The 15,000-nt window shown below is 36.2% G+C and overlaps 2 protein-coding genes across 5 annotated transcripts in view; one reads left to right on the top strand and one right to left on the bottom strand.

The window, feature by feature from the left end:
• LOC106788305 (chaoptin-like) overlaps positions 1-15,000 on the bottom strand; it is a 59,680-nt gene that overhangs the window by 27,836 nt on the left and 16,844 nt on the right. The gene's annotated exons all lie outside the window — the stretch shown is intronic.
• On the top strand, positions 207-3,063 carry LOC106788306 (maltase 1-like). Its single transcript, XM_014751460.1, has one exon. The coding sequence runs from the start codon at positions 1,336-1,338 to the stop codon at positions 3,055-3,057; it is 1,722 nt and encodes a 573-aa protein (XP_014606946.1). The 5' UTR covers positions 207-1,335; the 3' UTR covers positions 3,058-3,063.

Here is a 15,000-nt window from a genome sequence, read left to right as displayed (position 1 = left end):
ATAAATCATATTGATTAGGTATTATTATATCGTAAGAAACAGTATGAAACTTTCCGAACAATTTAATATATATATATATATAATAACAAATATTTTAAAAATATATATATTATATTATTGTAATGATTTGAGAAAAAATTTCAAACGATCTGATATATACGTTTAGATCATATATTATTAAAGAATTTTTGTATTATAATCCTTACGATAATATAACTTAGTTTTAAAAAGAAAATATATATTAAAATGGTTAAAACTTTGTTAAGATCTTCGTCGAATATTATTCGCGATAAGTTTAACGCGGTAGCGGCGTAGTAACAGCCAAGGAAATGTATTCCTCTTTGTGAACCCTTTTCCGGGCTTCGTGAAAGAGCAATGTTCACTTACTTCCACGCACTTTCTGAAAGTAAGTAAGAAAGTAAAATCTCGTAGTAAGTAAGGGCCCGATCCAACCCACAAACCCACCTCACGTATAATTAGCTATAACCACGATAGCGGTTATGAGAGGGCAACGCTCGTAAACGTCTCGAACACGCGAGAAGGTGCGCAACCTCGATGTTTACAGTCTTTCAAATAGCGTGGGTGGCTTAAAGAATCTTATCGTTCTTATACTATAACACATCTTACGTTGTATACAGTTACGTTATTACTGCATCATATTAGTTAACTTTTGTTTGTTCAACTATCTGACTTTCTCTTTGCTCTCATGTAGTATCATGGATTTTCTTCTTTTGATTTTGTGTTCTCTTGTTGTATTATTATTCATTTTATATATAAAGTAAACTTTGAATTTACCTAATGTTAGGTTTACTTCATATAACTTTTATGCAATCTCGTTTCCTCGCGTCTACAATTTGTTGTATTATCAACAATTTATGAACTGACGAGAAAATTTACGTTTATTGCTCACGGACGAATCGTAAAAAGATTGAAAATAACCAACTCGGAGGGCATAAATCATAACATTGATGGATTGCAAAAGTGAAACGATAATAAAGGGGTATATACAGATAAGCGAGATTCCGTTATTCATATTTTAACGCGAACAGATTTATCATAGCGAAGGAAAAACAATCAAGAATCCGTTTTTTCTTTCTTTCTTTCCTCCTTTTTTCCCCCTCTCGCGTAATCATACTCCAGGAATCCGGTATGCAAAAAGTTTATCTTTGACGAGGTACTTCATTTTGTTTTATCGATGGCTATCTATTTTTTCATTATAAGCGAAAGATAATATATCAATATGTTTACCTACTTGACATATTTGTTTTTTTAGAGAATCGATTACTATAAATGATCGATCTATCGTCTTGTTGGAGTCAGTAACATAATTCGAAAATGTTGCATACGTTGGTTAGAGTAGTATTTTTGGGCGTTTGCCTGATTTCCGTGGCATTGGCTGCGAACAACGATTGGTATAGGAACAGTTTGATCTATCAGATTTATCCTAGAAGTTTCAAGGACAGCAATGGAGACGGTATTGGTGATTTGAACGGTATCACAAGCAAATTGGAACATATCGCGGATATCGGGGCCGATGCACTTTGGTTATCGCCGATTTTTACTAGCCCCCAAGCTGATTTCGGCTACGACATATCGAATTTCACAGACATCAATCCTGAATACGGTACTCTGGCAGATTTTGACAGGCTCGTGGCAAAAGCAAAATCACTCGGTCTGAAGGTATTACTCGATTATGTACCAAATCATAGCTCGCACGAGCACGAATGGTTTAAAAAAAGTATAAAGAGGATTAAACCGTACGACGAGTATTATATTTGGAAAAATGCGACATACGTTAATGGTCAAAGAAGACCACCCAACAATTGGCTTTCCGTATTCGGAGGATCCGCATGGGAATGGAATCAAGAACGTGGCCAATATTATTTCCATCAATTTGTTGCCGGTCAACCCGATCTCAACTACCGTAACATGGCTTTGGATCAAGAGATGAAGAATGTTTACTCCTTCTGGATGAACCGTGGGGTTGAGGGATTCCGTATTGATGCTATTAACCATATGTTCGAGGATCCGAGATTCTTGGACGAGCCATCGGCAAACCGTCCCGATCTCCCGTCAGACGATTACGATACTCTTGATCACATTTACACAAAGAATCAGAATGAGACTTACACCGTACTTTCCAGTTGGAGAAAATTACTCGACAAACATTCGGCCGATATGAAAACCGATTATAAGATGATACTTACGGAAGCTTATGCGGGTTTCGATCTTACGGTGAAATATTACAATGCCGGTTCTACGGTACCATTCAACTTTATGTTCATAGCAGATCTTAATAACCAATCTTCGGCTTCCGATTTCAAGCTATCGATCGATCGATGGATGAACAATCTTCCTTCAAGCAATACGGTCGGTAATTGGGTCGTTGGCAATCATGACAATCATCGAGTTGCCAGTAGGTATGGAATGAAACGTGCCGATAAATTGAGCATGTTGTCAATGGTTTTACCAGGCATAGCTGTTGTTTACAACGGCGATGAAATAGGTATGTTGGACAGACCTTTTACTTATGAAGAAACAGTAGACCCGGCCGGTTGTCAAGCAGGCCCAAGTAGGTATCACCTTAAATCGAGAGATCCAGAAAGGACACCGTTCCAATGGGACAGTACTACGAGTGCTGGTTTCTCGACGAGTAACAAAACTTGGCTTCCGGTTCATTTCAATTACAAGACCTTGAATTTGGCGGTACAAAAGAATAGTCCTGTCTCTCATTATAAGGTATTTAAGGCCATGAGTGCGTTGAAGAAGAAGCCTGTTATCAAGAACGGATCTCTAGAAGTTATCCTAGTTACCGAGAAAGTTTTGGGTGTTGTACGTAGGAACCAAGGTTCGATCGTGGTTCTGCTGCTCAATTTCTCAGACTACCCTGTTCAAGTCGATGCCAGAACGTGGTTGAACATTCCCGAACAACTTGTAGTATATATATCTAGTGTCGGATCTAAGATCAACACCGGTACTAGAGTCAATACCGCTTCTTATATTTTGCCCGGAGCAGCTTCCGTTGTTCTTGTATCCCCAAATGTCTTATATTATTAGTTCGGAAAGAAAACTTATCACGTTATTAATATTGATTGTCGAAAGAACAATAAAATTGAATCTTGTATTATGTTATTTATATAAGTATATTATAAGTATTAATTATATTATTATTACTGATATATATAATATATAAAACGTTGTTAATTTGTTATTTTCGTTCTTTTACAAATTGATCATCAAAAATAATATTGTATAATATATAGTGTGTTTATTTAAAATCATAATAATTGTCTTATCTACCAACACCTTTTTTCCTCTTTCTAACAAAAATCCATCTTATTTCGTAGAAACACTTTTCGATTCAACGAATTCGGCATAATACGCGACGCGTTTCAAGCTTTCAGAATCCTAAGCTTCGTAAATATTTATAATGAAGATATCCCAGCGGATAGTAGTAGTTTCTCTCGTCAAAAGTATAGCTATAGTGAGATCCTTTTAACAGTATACCATCCGTATAACGTCGCTTTCGCCTAACTTCTACGATCTCGTGGAAATCCAAGTACGTATATTTTCGTAACTCCGATACTTTTCCCTAATTCCTTAGCCCAGTTATTATTAGAGTTTTAATATTCTTTCGCGCGCATAAATTCATGCGAAATGAATTTATAATATGAATTCGAAACCTTGCTAAAAAGAAAAAAAAAAGAAAAAGAAAAAAAACTATTAACAAAATTTTTGTCCAACCGATAATTCGTGCAATCTGAACACGTGCGATTATTTAACTACACAACACGACACTACAATCTTAAACGTTTTAAAATTGTTCTCGTTAGTATCCTATAGCAACGACGGGTGGAGGGGGGATAAAAAAAAGAGTAAGCAGAAAGTTTCGTACGAGTTCGTCGACCCTAAAAGATGTACGTTTATATATTTTTATCTTCTTTTTTTTCTTCTTTTTTTTTTTCAAAATGAAAAAAGTCGAAATAAAAAGGTAAGGTGAAGAAGTTGCGACGTTACATTATATACGAATTCGACGGAGAAAGATAAAAATAAAAATACAAGAGACATAAGGGAGAGAGAAAGAAAAGAAAGTGCACGCGCACGCGCACGCGTTAAAAATTGTATGCGTATACGCGTGGCGTGTGCGCGTGCGTGTGCGTTGGTGGAAAATTTCAAGTTTTCGTACACAACATTCGCGTGCACACGCAAACACACACACACAACTATCCAGCGGACGCGCAGCACCAATCACGCTGAGTGCACATTCTTCAAGCTTCTTTCTTTATACCTAACTCACTCTTCCTCTCGTTTTACAAGGAGACAGTCGAGAGAAGAGAGACCACCTCCTTCTTCCTCCCCTTCCCCATCCCTTTCTCCTCGTTTCCATACATATACCTACTACCCCATTCTACTTCCTTCTTCTTTCTTTTTCTTTCTTAGACACGATGCACAACTTGCATGCATTTGGAGGAATGCCTTTACATGCATATGTACACGTGAGAGCACGGCCAAGATCGTTCTTTCGCATATTCAATTTTTCTATCTATCACTCACTCACTCATTCTCTGTCTGTCTGTCTCTCTCTCTTTCTCTTTTTTTTTATATTTTCCTATTTCATTTTCTTTAACTTTTTCAACAAACAATTTATATTAAATTATTTCTCGCCTGATATCGCGTCGCATCTAATTATATTTTATGTTAGCGAAATAATAAGTCAACTTGGTCTTAATTAATAATATTTTGTTTCATCACCTCTCGTCAAACCTGATTTCTCACTTCCTATCTCTCAAGCTTGTTCTTCCCCGTGTTACTTCTCCTTCTCCCCCCCCCCCCACTACCTTTCTCTTCTAGTTATACATACGAATACTCTCAGTTTTCCGAGTATATTTGCTTACTTTGAACTATATCAACTCACATATATATATGTATATTGTATATACATGTATGTGTATGTATGTATGTACGTTTTATCGATTAAAATTTCTGACGTTCGTCAGAGTGTTTTCAATCTTAATCAACGATACTTCGTCGAGTGCAGGATTATATTAATCGATTTCCTCTCTCTCTCTCTCTCTCTCTCTCTTTAAATTGTAGTCGTTTACTCTCTTTACACTTACTGTCTTTCCTTGTTGAGAAACGTAGACGTTTGTCACCGAGAGTTTCCTCAAATAAACGAACACCATTGTCGTATTTAACGAAAGGATTAACTTTAACATCGTAAATCGTGTTTAATATTCGTGTACATATAAGTAGTACCATTTATGCAGATGATAATGCATAATTTTGATTGATAAACAAAAATATTTTCTATTTAGTTTATAATCCGTACCAAATGTATTATATTATAGAGATGTAATAATTTTATTTTAATTTTATTCACACGACACTATTTAATCATTTATTATATTTTTATTTCATTCTTTTTTCTCCCCCCCCCCCTTACCTACCCACCCGCTCCCCTTTTCTTTTTTTTAAATTACAGGAACTTGTTTTATTTCGCTCGAACAAGCTTTCTAAGACGATATTATTACTCGTGACACTTGCTCGAAAGAGATTTCTCGAAACTTTCACTTCGTCACTTCATATTCCGTGCTAAGTTAGACGTGCATATTTTCTTATTCGGTCTCTCGCTCTTTCCATTTCTCTCTTTCTCGTTTTATTCTTATTTTATTTAATGTAAGAGGGAAACATCGTACTACGACGGAGTGCACTTTAAGAAGGACTCCGGACACTTTGAAATTCACTGGGAAAATAGTAAACATTCTTTGTTATATTGTGTATCGCGTGCAAACGTGTATCCCCCTTTTTTCTTTTTTTTTTTAGATTTCTCGTTGTCCCAATATACAACATTTTCATGTTTTAAAGATGAAAGAAAATGACGAAATCGAGCATACAAATTCCCCTTTCCCCGTACTTTAGTTCTGTGATTTTGTCAAAAGCATAAAAAGGGAGAGAGAGAGACACAGTCATTCTTATTCCTCGGAGGTAAGCAACGTTCTTCGCATTCTCTGAAACCACCGGAAAGTTTCTTCTCGTTTCTATGTATACGAGAGTGTATAGATGCGTGTATATATGTTTTGTGTGTGTGTGTGTGTGTGGGTGGGCGGAGAAGAAGAGGAAGAGGGAGAGAAAAAGATAACCCGCAGCGTCTTAATTAACGTTGCGCCCAACTCATTCGGCTTTTCATCATTTCCCTTACTTCGATGCTGGTTTCTTTATCTTCTTTCTCACTTTCTCACTTTGTAGGCCGGTCACTAGGGAATGTATTTTCAAAGGGAATACGAACCTGATCTTCCCTAGATTTCGTTTTCCACTTCTTCCGTTCCCTTCCGTTCCCTTCCGTTCCACTCTTTATTCCTTATTCTCCTACTTTCGTTCTTTACACTCTTGTACCTTTTCAATACCACTCACCCCCGCCGTCCGTCACCCTTCGAAAAACCTTCAGTAAGGGTTATAACCGCATCAAAGAGCTTTCTTAAATCGTAACCGTGGAGTACTTTGAATCAAACGAATGGTTATACATACTGCCTTCGGAATCATTTCTCTTTGGTTCCTCTTTACCTTTATCTAACTGGCAAAAAAAAAAAAAAGGAATCATCATCCTTTGTCATTTCTTTTCCCCGGTTGATGAAATCCACCGCCGCAAGTATCACAGAACCAAAGACGACCGTGATTTCGAATGGAAACTAAAAAGAACATAATAATATATATTCGTTTGACAATCGTTCGATGATCCCATGGTTTTTTTCTTTTTCTAACCAAATTTTCCATTCCATCTGTGGGTGGATATTTTTTTTAATCGTCTAGATCTTACTCGTTTCTTTTTTTGCTTCCCTCCTACCCTGCCCCCAACTCTCGCTCGCACTCCCTCCTTCCCTTCTTTTTCATTTTTATTCGTTCTTTTTAATCCGCGCGCATTTACAACGAAACCCAACGAAACGTTAGTCGAGGACCGTAGTACAAAGCTACGCGAGCGGAAAGCCTCGCATCGTTTCGCTCGAAAGAACGCATAACTTCGGTAAGTCGAGGCTGTTAGTTGTCGCGTTTGCTGAAAAACATTTAATTGCAAAGGCACGTTCCTTCCACTTCTTTTTCTCTCATTTCATTTTTTTCTCTCCTTTCTTTCTTTCTTTCTTTCTTTCTTTTTACGCGTTTATTATAGTTCGAAGTTATCCGGCAAAATTGTATTTGCATTTTCAACACGAATCAAGCGATAAGATTAATGAACGATTTTGTTTTTCTTTTATATCTCTCCCGCCCCTTCCTATTTTCCCCTTCTATTAAAATATATCTATCGCTTAATCCATTCGTTCAATTAAACATTCTAATATTTGTTTTGTTTTATTCTAATTATTAAATCAAATCAAAATCAAATTTATTTATTTAATGTTTTGTAACGAGAATTAAAATAATGAACTCTCTCGTGGGTATAGATAATTCCTTTAATCTTCCTTGAATAATAGCTTGAAATGTAAACCTCTTCATTAAGACGCAAATCATTGGGAGAAATACAGTATTGAAGTTTAACGGAGATTCCGTTGGAAGGGTTGGATAGGCTAGGGTAGGGTAGGGTAGGTAGCTAGCTAGCTAGCAGATCGTACGGTTTGATTCTACCGGACAATCTCCGATTGTGCCGCAAACATACGACCGAGAGGATTGTTATCGCGTGTTACAGCAGCAACAGGAGTAACAACAGCAGCAACAGCAACAGCAGCACTAGCAGCAGTAGCAGTAGCAGCAGCAACAGCAGTAGCAATAGTATACCATTGCTAGCTTTAGTATGTAGAGAAGGAGTTGGTTGACGGAGGAGAAGGGAGTGAGTTTAACGGGGTCGCTAAGCTATCGCCATATTGGCAAATAGTAAATATTGCCCTACCTAATTGTGCAGCCAGTGGCAGTAGCGATTTACACTGTGCTTCAACGCACGGCATAAAACATACTCCCTTAGAGAGAGAGACAGAGAGAGTGAGAGTAACCGAGAGAAACTGAGGGATTGAGAGGATAGACTAGGATGGAATGAAAAACAGTATATGAAAGATAGAGAGAGAGAGAGAGAATGATTACAACCCCTCTTTGCTATAGTGTTTCGCTTGCTGCATATAACCTGTGTTTCTATTTTACTTTTTCGCATTACTATGAAATAACTACGAGAGGAAAAGAGAGAGAGAGAGAGAGAGAGAGAGAGAGAGGGTGAGAGTTGTTTCCTGAACACGAGGGAGGAATCGAGTAACGAATATTGCCCGGTAGATTTTATGCGTTGCTCGAATCCAATTACTCTGAATAATTTATAGCCGAATCACGGGGACATTAATGACATCGACTCGAATTAGGTAGGGGCTTTTCAAAAGTGCTATCGGCACCGATCGAAATACTAGAAGGGGGAAAATGCTTCCGAGAGAGCTCGGTGTACCGATTGTCAGCGGTTAATTGGCACGTTGCTCGTGGGTATTGAAAGAGATAGAGAGAGATAGATAGAGATAGAAATGGAAGAGAAGATTTTGCTTCATTCTAATTGCAGATTCTCTCCATTGACGATTAATCTTTTAGGCGTCGCATTCACTTTTATTCAACTTTTCTCCAAGTTCACATATATATATATATAAGTACGTCTTTTAATCCTTTGAATTGCAACCCATTCCAATTCAGAGCCCATCAAATTATATGCAGACTCCTTATATGCAGATATGTCGATGTTCATTTAAAATATACTCTTTCGTTGATATTAATAAATATTATATATGTGAAAAGTAAGAGTATAAATATGACTTTGTCGTTTAAAAATATTTAATATTGTTAATAATAAAGTAGGGGTTACTAATGCACGCAGACAGAGGGATTTAAATCTATGATACTGGGGTGGAGCTGGGGTGGGGATAAATCCGAAAAGTTACACGTTAAAGGCTAATTGTAAAATCTTTGATAAACGATTGCATGTAAGCAAAGGTCAAAGAGATTGGGTAAAGCTTTTCTCGACGATGAATAGGAAAACGCTGCTGCTGCTGCTGCCTCTGTAGATAGGAAAAGTTAAAGAAAAGAGAAAATAAAGGAAGAATAAATCGACCGTTTCACCCGTTTTCTCTCTTATTTCTATTTTCCTTTTTTATTTTATTTTATTTTATTTTATTTTATTTTCTTCCTTCGCTGCGCTTTTTATAGAAAGCATTCGTTTGCCGAAAAGTACGAACTATTGTATTTTGGATAAGGTTCGAAAATTTTTTATTTAATACGTAAACCAAGCACCACGTTTTTATTTGTTTGGGCAGAATTTAAAAAAAAAGAAAAAGAAACAGAAAATAAATAATCGTCTTTGCTAATGAGAAGTAAAGATTACAACGTGCCAACAACGGCGTTTATTCTTCTTTTGCCGTAATTTTCTCTCGGTTAAATATATATATTTGTTTTTCTTTTACATATAGTTTAATAAGTACACGTTAACTTCAATATATCAACATTTTCTTTTAACGTTATACAAATAAACGATTACATTTAAAATCGTCGACGAATCATTTTCTTTCCTTTAGTTTCCAAGTTTTTCATCTTTATCAATATCCAACTTAAAATAAATTCGTTAATAATTCGTTAAAATTATTTAAGTAGAAAAACAAATTGGAATTTTGTTTCCTTTGTTTTCTTTTTATCGTATTTTTAACACCGTTCTTTCTCTCTCATTCTTATTTCATACTCAAAAATTTTGCCTTGAACTATTACCAGCAATATTGTCGAATTTCATAGTAAGTCTTCTCCCTCTCTCTCTCATTCTCATGGAATAGAATAAGTGGACTTGAAATTGTTACGGAGATAGGTATGCGAAAGGAATATCACGATGGGGGGGGGGCGGCAGTAACGGAAGGAAAGAAGTAGACTGGGGGATTGGGGGGGGGGTGTCTTGTGAAGTATTAGCCACTATTTATCTGCTAACTTTCCATTCTCCGCCCAACTCTTACCAACGGAAATACTCCCTAGCGATGTTAGCTAGCCACGAAGAGTAGGTAAAAGGAAAGAAAGGTAGGAAGAAAGGTAAGAAGGAAGGAAAGAAAGGGCTGAGGGAAAATGCGGCAAAACGTGAAGGCTAAAGATATAAAGAAAGCAACCCGTATTACTTCTATTTCTCTCTTACTTTCTTAAACCCAACCCTTTAAAGCTTCCCTTCTTTCTCTTTCTTTTTCCCCTCTTATCGACGGTCTTCTTGTCGTCCTGAAAAGTCTACTGCTAACTTTTTTTCGTTGACGTAATTTATGCGACGTACCGGCTCGCAGAATAAATACGATACGATTTCTATATTTTATAATTAAAAAATTACCCGTTTATTTAATTTGTTTATATTTTAATAGAAAATATTAATTAGATGTGTAATTGTTGATTCTGTTTTGTTGGTCACGATGTGATAATCGTTTTAAACATTAAACCTATCACGATTAAATTTTGTACAAATTATACAATGCTAATTTGTGACAGTTCAAGAATTCTTATTGTATAATATATATGTGTATATGTGTGTATGGGTGATGCAGTACAACAGTGATAAGGTAGCAATGGAATCCGATCCTTTGTGTGTTCAGTCTTTGTTTCATCGAAGACGATGTCTCATCGAAACAGTATGGATACTCCTACTCGATCGAAATAATAGAAATGGAAGTATCGTTCTTCTTATTGTCTAAGAATATCTGTTGTATATTTGTCGAAAGGAATTTGCCGTTGTATTTGTCGAATAATCCACGTGTTCTCGTGTAAATATTATTACAAGCGCGTTATCTTACGTGACAACTCTGCTGATATTTTTTTTGCCAAAAGTTACATTTTATATTCTTTATAATTAATTATTACAAATAATTATTGTTCGATTATATCTCTCTATCTAATAATAATAATTGAATAAAATTCATTGTCACCCTATAGACAAATAAATGTGTGATTACAATCGTATTGAAGATATACGGTGTGATACATACATATATATATGCACGTAGACTACCAGCAGATACACTATCATTCAAATATGTGAACTTGCTCATTCAGAGCAAGTACGTGGAACCGAAGTGCTAGAGGAGACGAAGGGAATGGGGTTGGTTAGACCGTCAGGACCGTATGGAGTTCGCGATGCAGACATGGTTAACTGCATTAGCTCCCTTCGGTCTTGTTGAGCCTAGTCGGCATTGGGAAAGGGAGAGTAAGGGAGACAGGCTGGTGGTCCTTTGAGGCTTGTGTGGGTGCCGAATACCAATCAGTTATGTCAATTGGCCCCAACAAAGTAATGAATGGTAATTGCAAGGCCACCGGCTCGCACGCCTGTCCGTCCTTCCGTCCTTCCGTTCGTCCGTGCGTCTGTCCGTCCGTCCGTTCATCGTACCCTCTAACACCCGATTTCCAGGGTCCCTTCCCTTCTCTTCGAATTCCCCCTGCCCTTTTACCCCCGATATACAGGGACAATCTACCGGTTCTAACTGCAAACCCTCCTCCTCTCCTTCCCTTCCCTCCTCCGCCCCTATAGGTACTCTGGTAACCAGCCCTATCCGAACTTCTCCCATGTCACGTTCCGAATTCGCAACGAGCTTTTCCCATCGCTTTTAAATTCATCTAATCGGATTGTCGCGCGAGCCCACGCGTCCAAATCACGCCACTTAATCACCGTCGTAGTCGAGCAAATCAATTTAGAATATATCCCCATTGGCAGGTTTGTAGTTTCGCAGTGTCATACGTATGATTCCCCGTCTACCATGTTATACGGTAGTACGTCGTTCGCGTGAGAATTTTCGGATCGTTAGTTTGCGAACGGTGTACGAATTTATGAGAATTTTTTCGTCTCTTATCGTTATATTGTAAAAATATTGTTTTGTTTTTTTTTTTTTTTTTTTTTTTTTTAGATCGAATCTCTCCAATTTCTTTCCGGATTATTCTCGCGTGACAACGAACTGCGCTTACACGATGATGATGATGATGGTGTTTCAACAATTATATCTAGATTTTATCTAGGAAATTTCTGGTTATTGAAAAACCAAAGAATTGATAAATGGGCTAAGGTCGTATACATAGGATTCCCGCTATCCCCGTATAATTTTATCGAAATCTCGTTTCTCCCGATTAATTTCGGGATAGGAATTTGCGATTGTGTTGGCTCGAATAATCATTCGGATCGGGTGCTAGCAGGAAAATGGTTTTCCGTTTGACGCGTATCGCGTTAAAATAATTAAATTCCCTGTTTGCTGACATTTTCTTTCAATATATATATATATACATATATTGACATACATACATATAGCAGCAGTATACGTATGTATGTATGCATGCGTATATGCACATATATATTGTATATATATTGTATCGATGTATATGTATAGTCCGATTACTGTTTATGATCGAAATTGGTTTATGTGGACATTATCGTACATCCGTAGGCTACCTGCAAACAGAGAAGAGAGTACTAATGAAATTCGTGATATCGATGGGAACCGTGAGATACCGGTAAACATCCGGAGATCGTCGCGCGAAATTGAAATTTGTCACATCGATGCTGTTTGCAAGCATTGCTATTTCAGGATCATTGGAGAGTTCTATCTCTCTCTCCATCTCATTCTCTCTCTTTGAACGTTAGTGTCTCTTGATTTGAATTTCTGACGTATCTCTTGTCTCTCTCTTTCTCTTTCTCTCTGTCTCTCTTTTGATACTTGATCAATAGTCTTTGACACGCTTTGATTGTCAATAATATAATTATATATTCTTTTTAATAAACCACCTCGTCTCTATCTTTAATAATAAACGATTTCAATTTCTACGAATATAATAGTTTTTGATGAAATTTTTTTCATGAATTTTACCGATTTCCTTTTTTTTCTTTTTTCGAGAATGATTCGAACGAAACAATTCGAATTATTTTGTAAATGAAAATATTTCACGAAGAACGAATATATAATAAGAGTTAATTCGATGTGAAAATAAATACAATAAAATTATTCTACATCCTTATATATGTTTTTATTTTCCCTTTTATTCACAGGAATGGTTTTAAAATAGGTAAAAAAAATTCTAGAAATATATATACGCATTTTACGTAAGCGTACGAGTTTCCAATTACGCGCTATATGAATTCTATGTTTTAGAAGAGAAAACAAATATGCAAAATATAATTTTTCGACGAATCCAAATATATAACATACGTATACGTGAAAATGTTTCGTCAAGTCTTTTTTTATTCGGATGATTTTTGTTCTACTAAAACCGATAAGAATCATTGAGATAGATACTTATCTACGTTCTTTGTACTCGAATAACGAGTTTTATACATATATATATATAATATTTTTGTTATTCCGTTCATTCCTGTTACGAGTTCGGAGTAACGAGGACACGTATTATGAAGGCAAGCCTATAAGGGATGGGGAAAAAGGGAGGGGGGTGGGTGGGTTTATCGCGTGTCGCGATAACCATACGTTTGTTATCTCTCATCACCATCGGCCAGTAAACATACATATCGCGAACGATATTAATGGGGGGTCCGTACATTTTCTCCTGGTTCATTTGTAGTATAGTAAAAAAGAAAAAAAAAAAAAAGAAAAAGATTTTAAAGCTGAATCGATCGTTAGTATAATAATATAATACGCGTACGCGAATAATTTGAATAACGCGGGAACGCAATGTGATTTGTTATTTTGTGTTTTATTTTATTTCTTTATTTAATTTCGTCGGATTCATCGAAGAAAACACTCTCGAGGAAAAGAAAATTTAACGATGACGACGACGAAGATGACGACAACGTAAAGAAAAGAAAATGAAAATGAAAAGGAAGCAGAAGTAGAAGTAGAAGTAGAAGAAGAAGAAGAAGAAAAAATGAAGGAAAAAGTAGGAAAGAGGATCTTCTCCTTTGTTCGAGGAGAAAAGTATCGTCTTCCTAGCTTGGGGTTTCGTGTAAATTGCTCGCAAATCAGACCCCGATAAAATGGTAATCGCATCCCTTTACAGAAGCCCACCACCCTCGAACGAGAGTACGGGAAGAAGAAGAAGGGAAAGTTATATTGTCTCCTTTTACCAGCTTTGCTTCTTACCAAGCGTTGCTTCCCGGTTGCTTCTTTGTGGGAAATAAGGGAACAGAAAGGGAGTGAGAGTGAGAGAAAGATAGGGAAGTAATAATTCGGTGAATCGTGACGTAACGTGCTCGAAGAAATCAAAGATAACCGCGAGGATGATTAATGGAAATCGAAAATATCTTTCGTTTCTTTTATTTCTTTCTATCTTATTCTATTTCTTTCTTTCTTTCGTTCATTTTCATTCTTTCATATTTCTCCTCTTTGCGAATACCATTGTTAGAATTGACAAAAACTTTTTTATCCCTAGAGATAAAGATACCTTTGTACCCTTTTTCCTTTTTTTTTTTTATGCCTTCTTCATTTTTCCTCCTCTCGAATCTCTCGAATGTTTCTCAATTCGGTACTATTCTAGATGATAACGTATAAAAGATGAAGAAAAAAAAAATAAAAAAAATAATTCGTGTTTCATCGGGCACGTTAAAACAAGATTGTAACATAATGCAATTTTTCAGGGGTTATAGATTTATCATTTTTATATGTTAATAATATATAATAATATAAATAAGGTTACGAACAAACAATATGTGTTAAAACATTTGTTTAAGAGAATATAATGGATAAATCTAAGTTTCTTCGAATCACCTAGAATTGTAGATGATAGTAATGCATGGTATTATCATTAAATTGAACGGAACGTTTAATAGCTGCAGTTTCGACTAGCTATAATTGCTAATTCGTAGGTAATTGGAAGTTCTGATCATGGGTAAAGCTCGGGAGACGTGCGACTATGCGTTAATACGAGTTTTGAATTTACCTGGTAGCATTTATGCTTCCTGTAACACGTGAAATATATAATAACGTCGATATATACTCTCAATAATATCTATAAAATTATCGTGATGGTACATAGAACATATACGATGAAATAGTTTAGAAAATTTATACTTACATATACTGGTAAAATAATAGAGAAATAGATATA

This window comes from Polistes canadensis, unplaced genomic scaffold (genome assembly GCF_001313835.1).
Source record: "Polistes canadensis isolate GaletaPanama2010 unplaced genomic scaffold, ASM131383v1 scaffold_134, whole genome shotgun sequence".
NCBI classification, from domain to species: domain Eukaryota; kingdom Metazoa; phylum Arthropoda; class Insecta; order Hymenoptera; family Vespidae; genus Polistes; species Polistes canadensis.
The sequence above is the reverse complement of the archived record's forward strand: the minus strand, read 5'-3'. Positions and strand labels throughout refer to the sequence as shown.